The sequence below is a fragment of the Amphibalanus amphitrite genome, unplaced genomic scaffold, assembly GCF_019059575.1.
Source record: "Amphibalanus amphitrite isolate SeventyFive unplaced genomic scaffold, NRLGWU_Aamphi_draft 000619F_arrow, whole genome shotgun sequence".
Taxonomy (NCBI): domain Eukaryota; kingdom Metazoa; phylum Arthropoda; class Thecostraca; order Balanomorpha; family Balanidae; genus Amphibalanus; species Amphibalanus amphitrite.
This window is the reverse complement of record NW_024882113.1, coordinates 14,509-38,357: the sequence shown is the minus strand read 5'-3', so window position 1 is coordinate 38,357 and position 23,849 is coordinate 14,509. Positions and strand designations below refer to the sequence as shown.

General features: G+C 46.3%; 2 protein-coding genes and 3 long non-coding RNA genes across 17 annotated transcripts in view; 3 read left to right on the top strand and 2 right to left on the bottom strand.

Moving 5' to 3' along the window:
• The window catches only part of LOC122363407 (transcription initiation factor IIA subunit 2-like), a 23,494-nt gene extending 10,998 nt beyond the window's left edge, over window positions 1-12,496 (bottom strand). The window contains exon 1 of one of the 3 annotated variants that reach the window (XM_043332659.1): window positions 12,457-12,496. In XM_043332659.1, the coding sequence (XP_043188594.1) occupies window positions 12,457-12,484 (28 nt within the window). In that variant the 5' untranslated portion in view covers window positions 12,485-12,496. Of the gene's footprint in view, window positions 1-12,340 lie in introns of all 3 variants that reach the window. The other 2 variants (XM_043332658.1, XM_043332652.1) reach the window with 2 other exon arrangements.
• On the bottom strand, window positions 618-3,830 carry LOC122363409. The gene is made up of 3 exons (XR_006253362.1): window positions 3,606-3,830; window positions 2,194-2,315; window positions 618-1,464 (listed from the first exon to the last, which is right to left on the bottom strand). It is a non-coding gene; the product is annotated as an uncharacterized LOC122363409 (long non-coding RNA).
• LOC122363411 lies at window positions 4,282-8,786 on the top strand. Its single transcript, XR_006253364.1, has 2 exons — window positions 4,282-4,568; window positions 8,418-8,786. It is a non-coding gene; the product is annotated as an uncharacterized LOC122363411 (long non-coding RNA).
• LOC122363410 lies at window positions 4,793-7,483 on the top strand. The gene is made up of 2 exons (XR_006253363.1): window positions 4,793-5,322; window positions 6,465-7,483. It is a non-coding gene; the product is annotated as an uncharacterized LOC122363410 (long non-coding RNA).
• LOC122363405 (glycerol-3-phosphate acyltransferase 1, mitochondrial-like) overlaps window positions 11,945-23,849 on the top strand; it is a 24,387-nt gene continuing 12,482 nt past the window's right edge. Inside the window, exons 1-10 of one of the 11 annotated variants that reach the window (XM_043332629.1) lie at window positions 12,706-12,718; window positions 13,542-13,585; window positions 14,003-14,178; window positions 16,421-16,549; window positions 18,606-18,767; window positions 19,134-19,312; window positions 19,659-20,086; window positions 22,070-22,305; window positions 22,979-23,150; window positions 23,500-23,684. In XM_043332629.1, the coding sequence (XP_043188564.1) occupies window positions 14,056-14,178; window positions 16,421-16,549; window positions 18,606-18,767; window positions 19,134-19,312; window positions 19,659-20,086; window positions 22,070-22,305; window positions 22,979-23,150; window positions 23,500-23,684 (1,614 nt within the window). In that variant the 5' untranslated portion in view covers window positions 12,706-12,718; window positions 13,542-13,585; window positions 14,003-14,055. Of the gene's footprint in view, window positions 12,100-12,662; window positions 12,719-12,740; window positions 12,979-13,541; window positions 13,684-13,990; window positions 14,179-16,420; window positions 16,550-17,723; window positions 17,820-18,605; window positions 18,768-19,133; window positions 19,313-19,658; window positions 20,087-22,069; window positions 22,306-22,978; window positions 23,151-23,499; window positions 23,685-23,849 lie in introns of those variants that run through there. The other 10 variants (XM_043332630.1, XM_043332632.1, XM_043332633.1 and 7 more) reach the window with 10 other exon arrangements.

The window sequence follows — 23,849 nt, the reverse complement described above, 5'->3', positions numbered from 1 at the left end:
GCCAGCCAACCCACAGAACACAGCCCATCCCAAGCGGGGCCCATGGGCGCCGAACCCAGCCCAGCTCAGGCCCATTGAATTTCACACGCTTTTGAGGCTTTTATGGCGGTCGCCGGAATAGGCAAATGGTAGATCAACTCTTCAAAAATTGTTTCAATATCTACTTCGCTGGGAGGAAATGAGCTTTGATTGTCAAAAAATGCAAAACTTTGCATTTGTTACAGGCACAACATCCGAAATGCAACATGTGCTTACAGTTGTACGCCCGTCCTTAACATGGTTGTCATGAAAGTTGGGGGAGGGGGGAGGCGGCCGCACGTTGAGGGGTCACAGTCCGGTATTTTGACGCCCCCCCCCCCCCCTTTACCGCCTGAACGGGAACCTTCACTCCATCCCGTCCTCTGTATTAACCGCCTTTAAGCCCGCCCGATGACCCTGCCGTTTTCAAAGCCAACCTGAGCTGAGCAAGATAATTCGGTGTAAACGTCGACAACTGCAGTGAGTTGTGTGCAGTCCCGGTGTTCCGCTACAACATTATTGCACCTCTCGTTTTCGCCATCATCGACGCCGTGCACTTCCGAAACATGGATGCTCCGGGACAGTTTGAAACAAGTAGATGTCCTACACGGACGCTTTGCACATCCAGTGTCTATACATATTTCCATATTTCAAACAAATCGAGCAGAAAATATTATAACGAAACAGTGGCGTACAGCGTACAGCGTGCAGCGGGGATATCTGAACAATGCACCATACATGACGAAGAGCCAGCAGACCCTGGTGCAGCTCAAGACGGCGGTCGTTGATACCACTCTTGTGCCTGCGCCCAATGCGCGCCAACGTTGGCGGGGGGGGGGGGGGGGAGCAGTGAGTCATTCAATACGTTGAGCTACTTTGAACATGTTCCATAGCGGCCTGACAGTAGCAAATGTGTGTTGGCTAGCTGCGCAACTGAGTAAATTTTCACACAATTTTACTTCCTTTGATTTGCAAATCCTTTTATCTGGTAAACATGCTTTAATTAAGTAGAATGATAATGAAGTGATTCAGTTTTTGGAAACGTTTCAGAACAAAACATATTAAAACAATGTCTCATACGTATTATCAGAATAACAACAAAGACCGCCGGCCATCGGTCATGAACACCGTTCACCTGTCACTATCACTGCCAGTGGAAACGCACACACACACGCGCGCACACGGACACACACGTCAGCCGCAGTCAGTTACAGGTAAGTTCCCAGAGGCCTCTCCGACGGCGGCCGGCCGGCTCCCAGAGGCTGCTCCGACAGCGGCTGGCCGTGGCTCCCAGGGACTGCTCCGACGGCGCGGCGGCTGTCGCTACCAGGGGCTGCTCCGACGGCGCCTGGCGCGCCGCTCGCAGATCCTCCTTGGAGTTCTAGCGCGCTGATGGTGGCTGTGTGATCCGCTTTCCCTTTCTGAGCTTGGTGTAGCACAGGCGACCTGCAACCACATCACAAAAACTGAGTTTGTGAATTTGAATCAACTTTGAACTGAACCACAACTATTATGTTTTTTTATGAAGATTTACCAAACCAACAATTTCAACTTCCACACTGCGCTGACAGGTATACACATAATACACAAATAAAGGCTAAAACCGTTTTTCCACTTCTTCCACTTGTCATCAATACATTTTGCCCAAGATATGAGTGTGCAACAAGTAATACATATGACTAGCCTGCTGCATCGCTTTGATGGCTTCGTGCAAAATGTAAACCTAAAAATTTCGCTCTTTCTGATTTATGGCACATCACTTTTATGCCAATTTATTAACTTTTTGGAAGGTGGCATTGTCCCTTTAACACAGGCAAGCCCTTGCCGAGCCCGGCATATGCCCGGCCTCCTCGAGCTTAGGCCCGGCAAAAGTCCGGCGGGTCCGATTTTAAGCCCGATACCGGGGCCCTGTTTCACCGGTGATAGCAGCACGATGCTTTTACACGTGTCAAATTGGGTTTCCATGGAGACATGAACAGGCCCATTGCTCCAACACTACCACAAGTGTGACGTCAGCTCGCGCAATTTGATAGCAGCGTGGTAGCAGCGTCCCGTGAAACACCGCCCGGGCCCGTAGGCTCAAGACTTGCATCATTACTATGCATATACTGGTATGGTAAGCAACCTGGCATATGAGTTGGACTCAAACAATGAAGTTAAGTGGCTAGTGCTTACCGGAAATGAGCAATCTGGTACCCGATGTCCCGTTGTACTGGAAGAGTGTTGGGATGCAGCTGCCCTCCTCAAAATGACAGGAACAGAGCTGGGAAGTGCTCCTGGGAACTGCATCTGCACGTCTGTAAATGACAGATGCAACAAATGTAACAACTGGCATACTGTTCTTGCACGTGGACTTTTACATACAAAATGCCTTGTGTTTAGAGGTAAGATATTGACTCAGACAGCACAGCCACAGCTTCTAAACAAGATGGTATCACTGACACTGTATCATGTTATTTTGGCTCCAGAATCCAGAATCAGAAGGTTGACATCCTCACCTAGCAATCAAAATGTAGTTAATTGGCTTTATATCAATGTGAGGTGCTAAGAGTGAACAATTATGATTATTTACAATGCTTCAGAACATGGTCAAACCTTAACTAACCCAACCTACAGTGGTTCGCTAGCAACATTCGTAGCACGTCTTTTTTGTACATAGTAACTGGAATATATGCTAGGTAAGAGTACCTACATCTTTTCTTTTTTTTTTTTGTTAAAGAGGTATGCATTTGGCCTGTAGCCTATAACACACCTCTTCAACCAAAAATATTTTCCTTACCCATCCCAACACATCCCTTAGAGCTGCCTGCGGCATTACACTCAACGGATTACCAGGTCAAAGCATTACCTTCATTAGGTAACTTGTGGTAAACATGATAAGCTTTTAATGGATTTCATGTTCTCTTTCCTGTAATTAGTTTTATGCAATGGATTTGATTTGTTATGCTCATTATGATCAGCACAAAAATAAAACCTTTATATAAACAATATTTTCTGTATTTTAATAAAAGAAGAACTATATTTGGTAGTAGTAAAGCAGGCGTCACACTTCTTTTTGCAACCAAGGAGAGGTGCTGTAGGTTAGGTTGTAGGTTCTAAGTTGTAGGTACCTAGGTTGTAGAGTTTAGGTTGTAGGTATGGCTAGGTCAGGTTTAGTTAGGTTTGTTTTGGCTTGGTTCAATTAGAAAGCATCTCTGGGTATAGCACCTCTCCTTCATTGCAAAAAGTAGTGTGACGCCTGCTTTACAACTACCCAATATTCTATAGAAAATATTGTTTGACGCGGAAGCTTGCATTGATTAATCATGCTGTAAAATTCAAACCCATTGGCTGTTAGCAGCATGCCAATGCTGATTAGCTGACGATGACATGGCTGCATTCCTCAGCAAATTCCTCAAGAAGGCACTTTTCAGGACGAGAAATGGAATATTTGCCTATGGTGATCATTGGGCTGTAAAAGCTCCTGGTTTGTGCTTGTCATTACATAACATTTATTACATTTATCATTACTACATAATGTATTGCATTTATCAATACAGCTAACAAGGACACATCTGGATCTTACCAAGGACACATCTGGATCTTACCTGACAGCCCTCACCCAAGCGACCCTCATCTTCTCCTCTCTTGGAAACCTCCTAAATGTACCTACATCTTGCAGCAACACAAAACTGAATCAGAGTAAGAGCTCTGCAATCTGCAATAAAATACTAGGCAGGTCACAGCAAAATACAAGAGAAAAGATTGAAAATCTGATACAAGCTTAAAATTGTATAAGATTTGGAGCAAGCAGTTTGTTGACGCCATCAAATGTATCAACCGCGCAGTATTTGTCATCAAATTTTGGTGCCGAGTCAAGGTCAAATGTCACGTGACATTTGGCCGACAGTTGGTCAGATGGTCTTAACCATCGTAGATAAAATCTAAGAGCAAAATAAGTCATTAAAGGAAATAGTTCACTTTCACGAAATTATTTTTTTTTGCAACGATTTATGATTTTTTATGTTCAAAATAATCAGCAAAGAAAATAAAACCTTTTTATAACAAAAGATTTTTTTTCTATATTTTGATATAGGAAGAACTTTTCAGTTTCTGTAAGGCACACGCGATCCAGTATGAAAAGAGCATGGGTCCCGAAAATTCTTCAGAAACAGAGAAATTATCGCAGCCACCGGCATTTGGGCGATCTGCTCGATCTGATAATGTTCCCCTGAAGCATATTTACGTCTGGACAACGAGTTGCGGGGAAAAGTGCTGATTTTGTCGCAGTTTTAGGAGTCGGTGATTAGGCTGGTTTTTTGGGTTACTTTTTCGCTCCGATTCCTGTATTTCATAGTGTTTGGCTTTTGAATATTTTAGTTCTTTCAGAGAAATATTACTTGCCTTACAGATTTTGTAAAAATGTTTCAATTTTTATAAGCCGAACGTTAGAGTCCTAAAACAATACATCAGTACTACTATTATTGTAAACAAACAAACGGAGCACCACTTGGCTCTGTTCCAAGGCCTTTTTCGAGTTCATCTGGAGGTTTTCGTACTCGTGTACTCGTGTACGTTTTGTTGGATGTCTTAAATCTCTTGTGATTGACTTATAGCATATTAAAGAAGCATGTTGACTGAAAACAATCCCAAGTATCCAGGAGGAGGCTAAGAGAGGTCCTGATCGTCCTGAGCAAGATCAAGTTGAAGTTATGAAATGTTGGTTGATAAACGCAGGTTGATCTGGCTCACTTATCAGCAATAAAAGTAAAATTAAAAGAGCTTATTCAGTTGGGCAAACTAGGCGGCGGGAATCAAAATATGGAGGCATCAAAATATTGATTCTAGTGGGCGGAGCTTTGACCATATATGGGCATAGAATCAATATTTTGATTCAATTTGGGACATTCCCACCTTCAGACGACCCGTTACGGCGGAAAAAACCCCCATGACGGCGAGATTTTTTGACAAGTCAACACAAAAAACTTCCCCGCTTCAATTTTTCGCTGCATGGCTATCAGCCGTTTGTCGCGCGTACCTTTACGAATGGCATAAAGATTTCGCCGCCATAATTCAACAAAAACGTGCTGTTAAAACTTGCTCTGTTTATCATTAACGACGAGCCTTTGTATTTTTTTCATAATTTTGTCTAAAAGAAAATGAAAAATGCGTTATTTAGTTGTATAATTCATTTATAAGAAATATTCTTTTTCTTTGTATCTAGCCACGATATCCGGTTCCCGCCATTTCGCGCCGGCGTCGTGGGTGTTTGGATGCAACGTAGTGCTCCCGGTTTTATTTTGTTTAAGCGACCTTTTCTGAAGTGTAAGTAACAATGGATCATATTTTAAGATACTTTGAAGTGTGTTTTTCAATTTCAGGCATGTGATCTTAACGTTTCTTACCAAAAACTCGTTTTAAGAGATGGTTTTAGGAACATGGCGCGGTAGCGACATCAGCGGCGCGGGACGCCTTCTCACTCTTCTATTGTCTTTTTAAGCTATATTTTTTCGAAAATGATGTCTTAGGTGTAGTATTTCAGTGAAATATGATGTCCTTTAAAAGTTACGGTATAAATTAGTTACAAGAAGCCTGATGTTTTGTCTCACATGATAGAATTGTTGGGTGGACTCATGAAATGGGGGCAGTGCATGTCCAGTATTTTACATAATTTGGATGTTTTAGCCTCTGCTTGTGTCTCACTCACCCAATTGTTGCTACAACTTTAATTTGTAGCATTTAAATTTTTTAAGGGCAACTAGGTTATTGACTTGTTCCGATTTAAGATTGAAAGGTCTTAGTGCATGTTGGTGTTTGCCTTATTTAAATAGTAGGTATGTATGCTTGGCTTGTAATTGCTTCGCCCATTTTTGCTACATATTTAATGATGCTTATTTTAAGTGTAACAAAAGCAAGTTGCTGAATGGTGTAAGCCATATTTACATTATGCGTAGTCTTCAAGAAAATTATGCGTCTAATGTATGTCAGTCCAGGGAATGCTGGATAGTTAATTTTCAGGATTGTCCATGCCAAAGTTAATTATAGAGGCCAGTTTTATCGACACAAATAGCTGCCTGCTGGAATTTTTTTGCCCAAAGACTGCTTCACATATGGAGCGTTAACATGATGGGCACGTAAACGGATAAGGCTGTACCGTTCATGCTCTGTATGTGAAGTAACTTTTAGACAAAAAAAAAATCCAGCAGCCACCTATTTTTCTGTTGGTACAACTGGCCTCAGATATACTTTTTTGGCAGAATTTATATAACTGCATGAGATGACAGTTGTTGGCGCACCTGGTGGCGTTCAGTGGAAATTTAAGTGACATTATTTAATTTTTTAATTAATTTTTTATTGAATATATTCTAAAATTAATAGTTGCTGAACAAGTAGAATAATAACACATATAGTTTCCTAATTTATTGTCCACAAATGTCCTAATTATTGTGTTCTGTTGTTTGCTGCAGGTCAACCAATGATCAAACACTGGTCGTTGCGGGGATTGGCTTCAGAGGGTCAAGGATGGCGTCTTGAATCGCTGTTCAGTCGACAGGCAACTGTATGACAACGCCATCCCTGTCAACCAGAGCGTCGACCGAAGTAGGGCGGCGTTGCGCGGACCTGGCCGCACCCGACCAACCGGTGGAGTACCTGACTCGGGCTGGGTGGAGACTACCTACATCACGACTTTTTGAACTTTGATCTCGTGGCGAGAAACAATATGACGTGAGGAAGTGTGTATGTGGCTGGCGGGGCCGAGGGTGAAATGCGCCACGTGTTTATCCTGCCGGATGACGACAGCGTCACCAACCTGTCAAAGAACGAGCTGGTGCAGCGCGTGATGACTGCTATCTCGTCCCTAGAACCGGAGTAGAAAAACGTGTGCATAGCCCAAATGAAGCGAACCAAAACACAGGCAGGACTGATAGTTTTTCGGTCGAGAATGTTCTGAAGATGCTGATCCGTAGACCAATTGGTGACCGTTTTCGGTGGTAATATGGAATCTTGTGATGTTCCAAAGCGACCTGCTTTGGGTGTGGACATAAGTGGCTCAACCTGACAGGATTGATGTGTTAGGTAGCCGTGCTAATCATAAACCCTATATTGAGTGTATCTGTACAAATTTTGTTTATATTTATTTCATGTATTTGATTCGAAACCGGAAATTGCTCTTTGTAATTAGGCAACATCGAGACGTTGAAGTCATTCTCCAGAAGTTTATTTGTTTTTTCTTACCTGTCCACGGTATGTCTTATTGGTTAGGTCTCAGTTTTAAATATTATTAACTGCATGTTTTGCAAATACGTAGCCATATTGAATAAGAGACGTGTCCTAAAAGTGAGTATTGCTTTGCATGGGATGTGAGCATCAACGACAGGGCTTTGTGATGGCAAATGTGTGGCAATTGCAGGGATCGTTGTGAAATGTGTTATGAATATCATCGTATTATTTGCGACTGCAAATACATCCGTGTATCATATTTTCATTCAAATTGTGCAATTTGTGCAACGGGCTTGAGGAGTATATTGTTCGGCGAAATATCTCTTACTGTACTCCACAGAAATGGGACGGGATACAGATGCGTAGAAACACATTCATGAACACGTGAAAGACGATAAGTGAACTTTTTTTTACTCAAAATCAATGCTACAAAGCAGGGATGTGGAGTCGTGAAAATGTTAGACGGCTTCGGCTCCGGAGGAAAAATCGGCTCCAGCTCCGGCTCCGGCTCCGAGTAAAATGGTCGGGCTTCGGTTCCGGCTCCGACTCAGTACAACCCCTATACAAAGGTCAGCACGGCTCCCTTGACGCATTCCCTCGAAGGCTTGCAGCTTTGAGCAGGGAGCTAGGGTGAGTGCTGAAAATCCCTGGTCTACCGTGGGAATAAGGTCTAGAAAAAATTACACGATCCTGTGCTGATAATATCTTCATGAATTTATTGAATTTGCATTATTTGCACACAAGAAACATTCCATAAGTCAATTTGAAGAGTGAAGTACGTCTGCAGAAAGTCAGTTCGCAGAATCAATATATTGATAAACCAGCTGATTTCAGAATCAAAATAATGATTAGCCAGCTGTTTGCGGAATCAAAATATTGATTCTCGCCGGGATTAGCCGCCGTGATGAATCAATATCTTGATTATTTTCAAGACGCTTTCCTAAACTAACCGAAGAGGTTAGGGCTATTGTTTCGTGCCTGGCGGGTAGCTTCAACGTTGTTCTACATTTTGTGAAGAAACTATCTTGAAATTATAGCCGGTTGCTGAAGAATTGACGTTTCTGTGATGGTCTGCACGTATGCCCATATATGGTCAAAGCTCCGCCCACTAGAATCAATATTTTGATGCCTCCATATTTTGATTCCCGCCGCCTAGTTTGCCCAACTGTATTGGCTAAAAACAAGCCATATTATTGCAGGAGATCAATACTGAAGAGTACGCCGAGCAGTATCAAGCCAGAAAATGTTTGCTGATGATGATTGCATATTGTCTATTGATGTATTGGGATGAATAATTAATTATAACTTATAACAGCAAGATTATAACTATGAAGCGCTGACTATGAAGTGAAAAAATCTAGAATGAGCGAACTCAGGCAGCTTTACTTTGCTATGCAGATGGTAATGTGCATTACTCAAGTGTCTGGCAAATGAAACTTTGCATTTCTTGAAAAAGGATTTCAGTAAAATTGTGAATGTGACAAGCCATGCAACGATATGATCATATAATACGTGTTAATAGTCATTCGTGACAATGATCTTTGGTCCAATATACAATAGCAAAGCTCTCAGCGCTTCTTTCTGTGGATGGCCAGAAGTGTGACTCAGGATTTAGAAGTATTAGTCTTCTTCACAGGGATGTTATAAAATGTACTGGAGGGTTATCTTCCAGCAAGGAACTTTATTTTGAGTTGGTATGAGATGTAGGCACAAGAACTTAGGTGCTTAGTGCCTATAGTTAGTAGTTGTGTAGGTTTAGTTTGGTCAGGTTAGATTAGGTTATGCTAGTTTTTAGTTAATTTGCCAGGTGTCCATAAAAAATGTGACCAGGGCGGTGTTTCACGGGATGCTGCTACCACGCTGCTATCCAATTGCACGAACTGACGTCACACTTGTGGTAGTGTTGGAGCAATGGGCCTGTTGATGTTTCCATGGAAACCCAATTTGACACGTGTATAAGCAGCGTGCTGCTATCACTGGTGAAACAGGGCCCTGACTAACCTAACCTAACCTCAATCATCACACATATTTGCAATCTACTCATAGCAGAAGCACCCAGTTATATGATAGATACTCACCATGACTCAATCTTACCTGCTAACAACTTAAAAACAGCTCGCGTCAAGCCGTTGCCAAGTTAGCTCACCTTTGCCAAGCCGCATCCATGGAAACAGCCAAATGAGGAACTGGCTCATTGGGTGGCTGGTGTCAGTCTGTGCATTGAAAGTGTTTCTTCTCTGAAGCTGCTCTGCACTGCTGTATTGCCATGTTAGATGCTCAGAAAATGTGGGAAATGATAATTGAGATACTTTAGTGCTTTGTTCATGCTCCAGACATCAACAAGTACAAATTCTGCAGGGTACACCTATGAGCTAGGTGAGTATTTTATGTGAATGTGATGTTTGACTGTAGTAAATACACAAACAAACACAGGGTCACAGTTATATTCAATCTCCACATAAACACAACAAAAACGCCCAAAGCCTCACTCCGCGAGCACACCACAAATAACGCAAGCCTTTGCAGGCACCAAAATGCTTTGATTTACAGGATAGGTATACTTTTTATATCCTTTATCCTCTGGGATCTTGCTGCCAAGTTGAAGTAAGATGACTGAACTTCAGTATTTATCAACCTTTTCTTCTTATAGCCACTGCTATACGAGAATGACTAAATGCTTGGTTTGATTGATTAACTGCCTTGAAAATTTAATGATCGATCTTCAATTCTCAATGAAGGCACAAATAAAATAGTTTCCTCTCCTCTTGGAATACACAAAACAAAATATTTAATAACTTCTTAGTGGATGGACGAGAGCCTGATGCATGTTCGCTTCATATTTTGTAACAAAAGCGCAAAAACTGCAATATAACAGCACTATATGTTTCTGGACAAAATGCAGCGGCAGTAAAACCTTCCCTGATGGCATTCATTCTTAGCCAAATGTAATGACAAAAATATTTTGTAGTAACTATTAAATTCCGGCTAAAAACAGTGCACGGTTTGAAAAAGAATCATTCCAATGACGGTCCATTCTTGCGGTCCAGAAATCGCCACTATTTCCGGCCTCTCCAACGCAACTCGTTGTCCAGACGTAAATATGCTCCCCTGAATGTCCTAATTGATCAGTACGAGAATTTCTCTAGAGTTCTCGTAGATAATCTCTCTAGTTTCTGAAGAATTTTCGGGACCCATGCTCTTTTCATACTGGATGGAAATATATGCAAGGCACACATCCTCAACGCAAGACACCTTTTTCGGGACGAGAAATAGAATATCTTTGCCTAGGGTGATCGTTGGGCTGTAAAAGCTCCTGATTTATGCTCGTCTCAGCCTAAGCTACGGAACTGCTATTCCAGTTCAAAACCCATGTTAAAAAGTGAACTATTTCAAGCCATTTCGGTTTGAGTTCCATCAAGTATTAACATGAACAAGAACTTGAGTCTTGAGCGCTATCTTTATGTATTTTATGTACAAGAAGGGGAACCGCCAGAGACCAGAGAGCTACCGGCCAGTCAGTCTCACCTCGGTCCCATCGAAAGTTATGGAATCCATCATTCGCGACCGCCTCCTTCAGCACTTTTCTGATGCAGGGCTCCTCCACAAGGCACAACATGGGTTTCTCCCGAAGAGATCCTGCTCGACCCAGCTGCTTGAGGTGATGGAGGACTGGAGCGCTGCTGTGGAGGCCGGGGAACCGATCGATGTCGCATACCTGGACTTCTCCAAGGCCTTTGATTCTGTCCCGCACCAACGTCTCATCACGAAGCTACATGGCTATGGCATCAGGGGAAAACTGCTAGTTTGGATCGCCGCCTTCCTGCTCGATCGCCGACAGAGGGTGGTCGTCGGAGGTGCGAAGTCCGACTGGACTCCGGTGACCAGCGGAATCCCCCAGGGATCTGTGCTCGGGCCGATCTTGTTTAATATATTTGTGAATGACATGCCTGGTCAGGTCTCCGGCTGCATCAAGCTCTTCGCCGACGATACCAAATTGTACCGCCACGTGACTGGAAACTCCGCCGAGTTCCAAGCCGACATCGACGCCCTCGTCCGCTGGTCGAGCAAGTGGCTGCTGCCCTTCAATGCTTCAAAATGCAAAGTGATGCACATTGGCAGACTCAACCCTGGGAGAACCTACCGCCTGAACGACTCTGCCATCGAGGGAGTTACGGAGGATAAGGACCTGGGCATCATCATCGACGAAGACCTGAAGTTTCACCAGCAAACAGCGGCTGCCATCGCGAAAGCCTCCCAGATGCTGGCTGTCGTGAAGCGCTCCTTCGCTACCATCAATGAGGTCACTCTCCCTCTGCTCTACAAATCCATGGTCCGACCTTTTCTGGAGTATGGGAACCTGATCTGGGGACCCTTTGGCAGAGTTGACCAGGCAAAACTGGAGCGGGTGCAGCGCAGGGCAACCCGGATGGTTCTGAGCATCCGGCATCTCCCGTACCCGGACCGACTACGTCATCTTCGCCTCCCCTCGCTGTACTACCGACGACGCAGAGGCGATATGATCACCGTCTTTCAGCTGCTGCACGGCGAGATGGCAGTGGAACCCGAACGGTTCCTGCACAAGAGCACCTCCAACCAAACAAGAGGCCACCAGTGGAAACTGCTCAAGCCCAGAGCGAACACCCTGACACGAAGAAACGCCCTCAGCACAAGAGTCGTCAACGACTGGAACGCCCTGCCGTCCACAGTAGTGTCTGCCACATCGGTTGCTCAGTTCAAGGCACGACTGGACCGACACTGGGCGAACAAGATGTACGACATCCCGAATCCCTACCATTAAGAGCCTCGCCTTTACCTGTCACACACGCTCGATGGGAGCGGGACCTCCAGGCCTAGTGGCCTTATTACCCGATAACCGATAAGGTAAGGTATAAGGTAAGGTATTATATGGGTATTAGTATATATTAGGTCCGAGTGGACAATTGTGACGCTGTTGGTAGGTTTGTAGGTTGTAGGTTGTAGGTTGGTAGGTTGTAGGTAAATAGGTAAGGTTAGGTCAGGTTTGACTGTTTTTTCTTTTATTTCCAGGACATATTGATATAAGTATCATTTTTGGAATGTATCTCCTGATACCTGATCTCAGAATAAAAGTAAAATAACTAACCGTATTTATGACGAGTAAAAGCTGTATAAATGCCCACTAAATGCCCAGGCACTAACAGTCAGTAGTCACGCAGTCACTGATAATTTCATACAAATCAAAATCACAATAATCTGAACCTCCCGCAAGCAAGTCCACGATCCACATTCAACCTGCATGATTGTGTTTATATTTTCCAAAAAGCTGCCTACATACAAATTTTACCAATCGAAACTGAGGACCGCCAACAACGGACTTCTATTAAGACACCTGATTGGTGTAGTTTGTTCTTGAGCGAATACAAGAACATGTATTTTGAAGCAAGTGCGTCAAAATATGTCTCAAAGCATGTCCTTCCGCTGGGTGTAATAAGCATATGCCTTTTTCGCCGGGGGTTATGTGGTAAGCAGTCAGTCAATGACTAAATATTATTCCTTAGTAATTTATACACACATTTAGTAATTTACCCATTAAATACACGAAACTTGTGAGCTTCTGGCTCAGGCCAATACTGTCTAAGGTTCGCACAAGGACAAGGCTACAGACTTGGACGTCCATGCAAATTCACAACAGCAGTCAGTAGATCAAGATAGGCTCGATAGGTTATGGACGTAATGAAGACCCTATGTCAGAAGGCATTCATTGCTGATTCCATTTAGGAGGTAAATTGAAGTTTACAGAGCAGTAAATTCCAACAGTGGTGTGATGCAAGCACCAGTTTCCTTCCAGGCTGCGAACAGACCAGCTCAAAGCATCGGCATAGGAACAGGCAACAGCCAACGGTCAACAAGACACACCAGCTAGGCTGACAAATTTGTGCCAGCCCGCACCCAAACAAGACCTACTGTGTTGAACAGTGAATACTGCACAAGTGCAGCATTTGTCGGAAAAGGGCGCACTGGAGACACAAAAGGGTTGGCCAGGGATAACATTGTCCTTTATATTACAATTTTGTCACACAAGTGCATCTTTATAGATTATGTAACAAAAGCTCTACCACCAAGGGCTGGGTTACAGGTGCTGTGCCTCTGCACTGGCAGGATCTTGTTGAGATTGCCATGCTTTGCAGTCTGATGAAGAGGGTGATATCAACTAGATGTCATCAGTAAGGGTTCACTGTGCAGTGTGCAGGCCTTAACATGGTGCTGTGCTGAACTGAAGTAGTGCAAGGTCCTGGATAAGATGATTAAAGAGTGTCATTCTGAATTATTTGATTCTATTCCAGATGAAAACTGGCATTTCAAAATAATTTGGTTGCTTTCAACAGATGTGAGATGAGTCCAGTCCTGAGTCCTTTGTACCTATATGATGAAAAAATAAGTGTGGTATACTTATTTTCAGTCTCATTCAGCAACATAGCACCCTTAGTGAGCAAAGCGTCATAGCATAGTTGTTTGTGAAAAAAAAAACACGGAACAAATAGTGCATGGACGCGTTTCGATTATTAAATCTTCATCAGCATGACATAATCACAGAGAAAACAAGATATAGCTATATCTTGTTTTCTCTGTGATTATGTCATGCTGATGAAGATTTAATAATCGAAACGCGTCCATGCACTATTTGTTCCGTGTTTTTCTACTTGTCTATATCAATATACATAGTTGTTTGTCTCTTCGATGAGTGCTTTTCCCTTTGGCTGGGTACTAACAGCATGTGCACTGCCTGTTGCGGGGCCTTGGACAGCAGACAGGTGTTCTGCTGAGCGCTGACTGAGCCGCTGGGACCGGCGCACGGAGATGACCCTGTTCGGAGGTCAGCAGCAAGGAACCGTATCAGCGCCGCGACTGCAGCCGCCCGCCCCGGCCAGGAAGGGCGGCGCCAGTCGCGCGGACGGGCCGCCGTCCGCCGCCCCGTCCTGGGTAAGGAGAGCGCGGCGTACGCGCTTTCGGGCGATACCGACAAGACATCGTGATTGATTAAGTTGAAGCCGTGGCATACTCCTTGGTTAGATGCAGGCTGGTCGTTTAAAGTCATTCATTTGTGAGGCGTGACTTGTAAGCAACGATAGACGTGGCTGTTAGGCTGTCAAGCAAATTCGGATCTATGCCGCCCAAAATTAGAGTTACAAATTCGTTCTAAAATTCTAGAAATCTGGACAAGATGTGGTGTTAGATTTAGGATAGGTATGACATTCCTACTTGGATAGAGGATGCGACCTGTATCGCTCGCCGAATTCATACAGCGATCCTCCCCCCCCCCCTCCAGCTGGACTATTGATGCGACATTATATCAGGGGTCTTTTATCCGTTGACGGAAACATCTATAATGCAATAATTTGTCCGGGAACACTAATGCGCGATACAAGAAAGGCTCGTTGTTTTGGTTTCATTACCGAATGTAGATTTTGTCTGCCAGCATTTTACGCTAGTTATCTGTTGCCAGTTATCGCAGTGCACGTGCTGGTACTTTGCAGCGTAAACTGTCACTGGCGCGTGTTTCAAGATAAGAATGATAGCGGGGGGCGTGAATATGGGTCGCAGTCGACTCCGGGGCCTAGTTTTGCGCGTGGCGGCCGTGCTCTGTGTCCGTGTTCGGTGCCCCGGGTCAGTCCACGGCGGGGGGGGGGGGGCGTAGTTGCGGCTGTTTTGGACCTTGAATGGGTATCAGCTACCGTATAGGTGAATGTTGTATCGGGTTTGTACAGGTCGATGATAGCAGGATAATTGTTATTTTTACATGATCTAGGCTTAGTATTACCGCTTTAGCCGTTCCCGGTGCTCTATTTTGTTATAGGCCGTTGTTTGGCCTAACTTTGTACCAGTTTTTGACTTTTCTTCGTATTACTTCCAAATTATTTTGTTAAATGTTCAGGAAATTGTGCAGTAAGGCAGTGACATCCCTGCTGGTCACCTATAGTCACTCTTAATTTTTTTTGGATAATGACATATGATTTATTTTTTTGAAATTAGAGTGGCACAATGTTACCCGCACAAAAATAACTTTGTACCATATGAATAAATGCATCAATAAAACAATGGAAAAGCCAAAAGTATCAATGTTAGCGGTCGTTATGGATACATTGGTCCACTTAGGGGCTTTTAAAAAAGGAACAGCAAACTTGTACATTGTACAAACATAGTCACGGGATGATGCACACCATCATGACTGTAGATCGCTTACGTATCCCGCTGGGACATTTACGCACAACCAACGACACGACGAACCACACACAATAAAAGGCACGGAACACAACGAACGACACGACGACCCTCTTCATCATATGGTGTCGGAACTTTAAATCACCCCTGGATTTACCCTTCCTGCGGGTGGCCCAAAGTTATTGAATTAACGGCAAAAAATATGTATAAACATTGACCACCCCCAAATTTTAAAAAAATGTTTGAGGAAAATAAATTACCAATAGTCGAATGCAAAGTTCACATGATGTCCTATTCAGGCAAATTGCAAAAATCGATTCGGCTGGTAGCATCTGAGCCCCATACAGGGACCTACCTAAACCTTAATATTGGGTGAAAAAAAGGAGCTTCACCAAAAAAAAATCTAGAAAATCCAAAATCGACATGATGACGTATTTTTTTGTGTCCCTGGGTTTATCATTGACTACTTCATTGGTTCCGGCCCAAAAATGCCATTTCTCGCGCATGGGTATTAAGCTGATTAAAATTTAGCCATTTTTTTCCTCGTGGAACAAAGTTACCCACACGGCCCAAAGTTAGACCAAACAACGTTTGTTCAACATTGTGCGACCACAATTTTTAGGTAGGCTATTTTGCTGAGACTAAGTTAGTTTTAGCTGCCCGAGGCTTCCACTTGCTAACACGCGAACCTAGGCATTTTACTGATTCCCTGGTTTCAGCCTTAGTATCTTTGTGTGCACATCACTCAGTTGGCAAACCGCTGCTTTAAACTGAGCATTATGGCTCCCCGTGGCTTCATTGTCTCAGTCCGCGCTGCCTGTCTGGGGCAGGGCGTTACTAACAAGCCTGATTCGTGACACAGTCATTCGCTGTATGACTGTCCCCTACCCCTAGTGATTGTCCTGAGCGATTACCCTTTTGTCTTCCCTTGTGACTCTCCCCCGTCTTATTGCCGCCTCTGGGAACCCCGCCAGAACCTCTGACTCCCCCTCTCCCCCGGCAGGCCCGCTCGGGTGGCAGCACCCTCGCGCCGTTCAAAGTGACGCCCATGATCCAGCTGGGAGGCCGCGACGGCGGCGGCGACCGTCCCTACATGGGCGGCTGCTGTCCCAGATGCACGCCACACTCAAAGGTACGGGTCACGCTGTCCTATCATCACTGCGTAGTGCGTATGTCGCGCATTGTCTAATGTATGTATGTGCAGAAATGATAAATATTAAATATTGTGCATTTTTTCATCCTAGTCAAGAATGCGACATATGAACCGTTCCGTCAAATGTCGGCTGTGAATGAGAATATGGCGTGCTAATATAGTGTTATTGACAAGGATAGGAAATGAAAACGTCACCATAATTATTTGCTCGGCTGCGGCCTATCGTCTGATCTGTGATGACGGCTGTTGGCGTTGTCGGGCGTCGGGACAATTTTAACGTCATGACCTGGTGACCCCGTGCCTTGACCGACGCCGGTGATGAAAGGGACATTTGTTTCTAGGAATTCTCGTCACATTAACCATGAACTGTCGATGTCGGCTGGTATGATTGGTGTCTGCTAGTATCGGTTGATCTCTGCCGTCCGCTGGTATGTAATGTGTCGGTTGATGTCATTGTCGGTTGGTGCCGAGTGCCGACTTATGTCGGTTGATGTCGGTTGATGTTTGATATTGTCGGCAGGTGTCTGTTAGTGTCGGTTGGTGTCGACTGGTGTCGTTTAGTGTTGCGTGGGGTCTGTTGGTCTCTCTGCCTGCCTGTGCCGGGTACCGCCGACTTCCTCTGACTGCGTGACAGCCTAGAAACGTTAATAAAACACGATAGGACAACACGCGACCTTCACCTCCCTAGTCAAGGCTGTGGGACCGTAATGACTTCCCTGGCAGCCGGTGTTGTCTCGTGATCCCGCGGTGCCAGTGACAGAGTCGGTGCCGTGAGTGTCGGGCTCGGAATGTTGTGGGTGGGTGTTGTCAAGGCCCTACTTGTGACAACCGGACCGAATAGATACCTACGTTTTCTTTGGGGTTATTTGCTTTAGTACCGTGATCTAGTCACATTTTACGACATTGAAATCGCCTTGGAAAATACTTCTTCATTTATAAGTTTCATCTTTCTGGATTTAACAATTTAGCCCTGTCTCCGTCTCTCCTTCATTCCTACGAGCGAGTCTCAGTGAAGCCGCGCGACGACCTCTCGTCGGCTGCCGGTGGGGGCCGAGTGACGTCAGACTCGGGACGGGGGCGGGGTCTGGCCAACCGCCAATCGCGCCACCCCGGGGCAGGTGAAGGGCGCCCCTCCCCTTCTATCCCCTCCCCTTCCCTTACGAGACCTCAGAAGGGTCGAGTTGGTGCCGGCGGACGGTCGGATATACACAGGGTAGTTATGGGGACTCCGCGCTGCCTAAGACACAAGGTGTGTGGGGATGTTATTGTGATGTAGTGGACTGTGCTAAGTGATATGAGGGATTGTGACCGAAAATGTGACGAATTGAGCCTACGGTGACCGATGATGTAACGGGTTGTGACCAGTGATCTGACGTGCTGTGGATTGTCATGTGAACGTTGCTGTGATGGGTTGTTAGTTGTTACCGATGGTGTGACGGGTTGTGACCAGTGATATGACGTGCTGTGGCTTACCAGTTATGTGACGGGTTGTGACCGCTGACGTGACTGACTGTGATCTACGATGACCGGTGATGTGAGTGACAGATTTGGACGTTATGATCCCAGGCAGATGTGTTGAGTGGTAACTGGTCACTGGCGACTGACGATTAGATTATAAGGCTGAAGTGGTGCGATGGGTTTATCAGCTTTCACGGTGTCGGGTGCAGTGATGCGATAATGGCTGGTCTCAGGCTGCTTGCATCGCCCCTACATTGCTCCTACGGTTTGTGTTTGTGCAGCATTCTGCTGCTATGCTACCTATATCAGTCTATGGTCAATGTGACAACTGCTTCCGTAATCAACTAATGAAGGACCGTCTGTTTTCAGGACTGACTGACTGAGTTATGAGTATGAATAACTTATTGTACTTATCTTGCAGCTGTCTGTTGTTGTCACGCTGTTCGTACCAGCATTCCCCCTGTGTCTGACAGAGACCACCTCCCCACCCTGTGCCTTCTCCCCAGCGCCTAACTAAGACCACCTCCCTACCCCGTGCTTGTGTCTGACAGAACCCCCCCCCCCCGTGCCCGCGCAGAAGGCACACCTGGACCCCCAGGTGATGCAGCTAGGCATCCGTAACCTGCTGCGGGTGAACACGATGGACCCGGACCGCAGCTTCCTAGTGCGGACGTTCTGCTTCATCAGTCACACGGCCACTCGGGAGATCCGCCAGCCAAAGGCCGACATCAGCAACCAGGTGAGGCGACCAGCGTTGTTGGATAGTAAGACGACGAAGCGGGAAAGTCGATAACCTAGAAATGCGAGTAACCTGTGCGATACGGTATTTGATGCGACATACTGTGTCCGGTTTCTTATTTTTTCCTGTTCTTCGCTCCTCTTTTTTGTGAATGTCTAATGTCCATTGAAACCAGACTGTACGACTCGTATCCTCAGCGCCAATACCAGTACCATGACGTTTCTCCTTTTTAGCGTGTACCGCTGACAGTATCCCCGTGTGTCCCCTATATCCATGTCCCTGACTGTGCTGGAAATTGACCTTCCTGTCTCGATCTGCTCCCTGTGCTGGACAGTGGACACTGACCCCCACTGTCCACGTTTCCAGGCCGTACTGGACACTGACGCCGTCCAGCTGGCCCTGGAGCAGTCAGTGGAGATGGAACTGGAGTCGCGCGGACTGACAGAGTCGCCCGAGGCGGATCAGCTGGTGCGGCGCGTCCTGTACGCGCGCGCTGAGGCTATCCTGACCGGGATGCGCACCACTATCAGCACCGTCATGCTGAGGTAGGTACTATCAGCATCGTCCTACTCAGGTAGGAGTGGTCATTAACTATTTCCTTCACAAATGGGCTTTCATGGTAGTTTCAGACAATTTGTCAGGCGCTTTATCCTACGAAAATGATAAGTAACCCAAGTGAATCATAAGACAAGTGTGTGCAGGTGAATATTTCTATGAAAACTGAACCTCAATTATTTCAATGCTCTTGGATAAGACAAGTTCCTTCCATTTCCTCGTCTGACCTAGTCTCTCCCCGTGACGTCCCTTTCATCTCCTCTTTCGACGTTCCCTACACCCTGCCACCTGATTTTTCTGCCCCTCATCCAGCATCACCCCCTCCCTGGCCGGCAGGTTCAGTACGTGGGCGCTGCTGCATCTGCTGCGCTGTATGCTCGGCTCCGTGCTCGTCCACAAGGGTCAGCTGGAGGCGGTCAAACAGGCGCAGCGGGCCAGCCCGGGCACACCCGTCATCTTCCTGCCGCTGCACAAGTCGCACCTGGACTACATCCTGCTCAGCTTCGTCTGCACCAACTACGGCATCCAGGCGCCGCTGGTGGCCGCCGGGGATAACCTGCGGATCCCGCTGTTCGGCCCGCTGCTCTCCCGGCTCGGCGCCTTCTTCGTGAAGCGCCGCCTGGACACGGCGTCCGGTCGGAAGGACCTGCTGTACCGCGCCATCCTGCAGAACTACATGGAGGTGGCGCTGGCGCGGGGCTACAACATGGAGTTCTTCATCGAAGGAGGACGGTCCAGGAACGGCAGGCCCCGACCGCCAAAAGGTAGGGTCCGGCATAGCGGCTGTCTCATCAGCTTCTCAGTAGCACTAGCATGTATGAATTATTGATGCTATTGATGCTGACTCTTGTGCTCTTTTCTGCTTTCAAGGGCTACGACTCTTGCCACGTCGATTCTTACGATTACTCGATACCGTCATGGATGATATAACACTGGATTGGTGTCTCGTGGAAATTAACATTGGGATCCGCGACATTGGGATCAGGCCTGCCATCTAGCGAGAAAATTATCGTAAGTTAGGAGCAAGCCGAGTGAACGCCATCTCTCAGCATTATGACACACGTGGGTGTGGTGTGTTAGTTGGCTCGAAGTGCATATTCCCACGAGTTGGAGGTAATCTTACTGGACCTGAGACGACAAAAAATGTCCTAAATGCTTGAAAGCCAAAAACGTCAAGCAGCCTTTAGGTAATAACGAAAATAAAATGTGTAAGACGGTGTGTATTGAAACGCCCAGTCCCATCGGCTTGTACGAGCTTTTATATGGCCATTTACTCACAATGGTATACAGCAGTTTGACAATATGTCATACACATTTGGTAGGCTTATTTCTTCTTCTCCGAATTTCGCCCGATTTTCTTCATCTTAGTTAATGTTACGGCACGTGTCACGTGCCAACTTAGGGGTGTCGAAATTGTTCCACATAAAGTAACTCCGCAATGGCTGGGCCCATTACAGTAAAACTTCGTCAATAGTTAGGCACCCAGTGGCCAATACATTTCCATGTGTCACTATGGGGGTGCTACTGCACGTGCGCACGTGCGGGGTGCCGCTTCCATATCTCAAGAACGGCTGGGCGGATAACACTCAAACTTGGTACACAAATGTCACGTCGATGCTCGCACTGCATTGATCAGTGCTTACATTGGAGTCGTTAGGAAAACGATGAAATGAGATGCGTGGTGTTTATGCCTTTCTGTTCCAGCAGCTGATTGATCCGCAACAGGAGATCCTTGTTTGTGAAGGCTTCGTCTCCCTTTTCCACTCCTTGTTTAAAATAACATTCACAATGTACGAAGAAGATCACACATCAAAGTTGTTTTAGGCGGCTATCTTGGGCCAGGGCTGCGGAGTTGTAGTCAGAGCCAGCGGTTCTGTTCCGACTCGGAGTCGGTTGATTATTAAAAGCTGTAGTCGGAGTATGAGTCGAACATCACCGAAAAGTCATCGACTCCACAGACTTACCAGGGCTGCAGAATCGGAGTCAGAGTCGGAGTCTGTGTGAATCGACAGTTCTGCCCGAAGGAGTCGGAGTCGATATTTGGATACCGGAGTCGGAGTTGGAGCCAAAGTCACTGATATTTCATCGACTACGCAGCACTGGTTGGGTCCTTTTCATAGAGCGTCTTGAATGACATATTGAGCGGCAATGACGTTAGCAATTCCGTTTAACTTTTTCATTAGACTTATAGATAGCACGGTGACTATAGTACTTACGTTCATTTTGTTCTTTGATCGGACAATTTGTTTGATTTAGGCCAAGTAAAGACTCATGTGAAAAATAGCGAAAACGACACGTGCTGGCGAAGCCTCCAATAACTCCCTGTTTCACGATTTAATAATGAAATAACATGGAACTGCTTATCTTATTACTGACCCTGCACATAAATCTACTGATTTCTTCGCTTTTGCTGACATATAAGGACATAACCTTTTGAAAAATTGCAAAACAAGCCTGCTACTACACGACACTCCCGTGTGTCACAATGCTAATCAGCGGCGTTCACTCGGCTTGCTCCTAACTTGCGATAATTCTCCCGCTAGATGGCAGGCCTGAGCTCAATGTCGCCAAAAACTGCGAAGACACCTTATCCATTATTATCTCATCCATGATACCGTGTGACCTACCCTGTAACGGATATCATGCTGATAAAACTGATTTTTTGTGATGCATTAAAATCCTGTAGTTGTCGTTGCCTATATCTGTCTGTGCTCTCACCGAACAACTCCCACCTCTCTCGCCCACAGCCGGCCTCCTCAGTGTCGTAGTCCACGCGTTCAATCAGCAGCGTATCGACGACGCCCTGCTGGTGCCGGTCGGCGTCAGCTACGACCGCATCATCGACGGCAACTTCATCGGCGAGCAGCTGGGCCGTCCGAAGCAGGGCGAGTCGGTGGCGGCGGCCGTGCGCGCCATCTGGGCCGTGCTGCGCGGGCGGCACGGCTCCGTGCGGCTCGACCTGGCGCAGCCGTTCAAACTGTCGGTGAGTTGGCCGCGGCGGGGGTGTTGGATGCAGACTAGAGACTGGTAGGACCTGGCAGTACACGCAAATGATCTATGATATGCAGTCGCCAATCAGAGAAGAGGTGTCAAGACATCTTCCAAGATTCATAGACGTTGGTAAACAATGTTTAAAATGAATACATATTTGAGGATAGTTTGCATCAGAAATTCTATTGCTATGTTGTGGAACTATATAGCCAGTTTTATGTTTTCAAGGCTAAATATCAAGCAGGCTGCAAGTAATTGAGGAAAAACCTTCCTTGCCACCTTATATGTAACTGCCAGCCCCCGTTCACGAGCTCCAGAATCCCTTTACCGTGACGTTACCACGGCGGTAGAATCTCCCTTAACCCATAGGCATGCATTCGAATTGCATCATCTTTCGAGTGAGCTGGAGAAAAAAAAAACATGCATCAAAAGCTGTACCAATGTAACAATGAGTTCGCCTCATTACGATAAATGGGGCTGAAACTAAAAAATAGGACTATTATCGAGCCAAAATCAGCAATTCGAATGACCCCTTCATTTGAACGTGAAGGATTTCCTCTGATGACGTCACCACGGCGCCTTTATTTCCCTAGTGAACCAACCTGAGTAGTAAAGGAATCTTGATAACTGCCACGCTGACCGGTCCCTCGTCTCTCGGCCCTCAGGAGTTTCTGTCAACGGGCCGGTACCCGCGGCCGGCGCCGCCGCTGCTGGACTCTGTGCCTCTCTCGTCGTCTCCCGACTCTAACTCGTCAGGTAGCTCGCTGTTCGGTCTGGACCAGGTGGACCTCCAGCAGCGGTCTGCTGTCAGCGCGCTGGCCCAGCACGTTCTCTATGGTGAGGAGTAGGTGACGAGAGGTTCGCACTGGCTGGTGAGGAGATTCATGCAGGGATGCGACGGGGCGGTGTGACGTGGCGGGGTGTATAGAGATGAGTCAATGTCTACCCCGCGTCAGTTACAGCCTAGCGCTGTAGTCTTGTCACCTTCGTCATTATCATAACATGTGATGGATATTTATATAAGATGCTCTCATCCCATTTCATGTTTGACCTAATATTGTTACGTGACGATGAGGTAGGGTAGCTAGTTTGGTACGGTTTCGGTATTATGTGAGACATTTCTTTCCCCAACTGTCGCGTCCATTACTGACCCGCTATGTGCCCCTCCCTCTCCCTCCCTCTGCAGACGCGGCCAGCTGCTGCGCCGTGATGAGTACCCAGCTGGTGGCTCTGCTGCTCCTCCACCGGTTCCGCAGCGGCTGTACCCTCAGCGCGCTCACCAACGCGTTCGGCAAGACCCGCGACGACCTGCGCACGCGGCGAGTCGACGTCGGCTTCACCGGCGAGACGGGCGACGTGGTCCGATCGGCGGTAAGTGGCGACAACGAGCAACGGATTGCGGTGGACTTTGGGACGGGACAAGCAAGGGACAAAACAAAATTCCGTGACTTTCATTGTTGTTAAAAAGGAAATAAGGCTATGCGTCTGTTGATGTCAGTTTCAATGAATATCCAGCAGAATATGGTTGGGTAATGC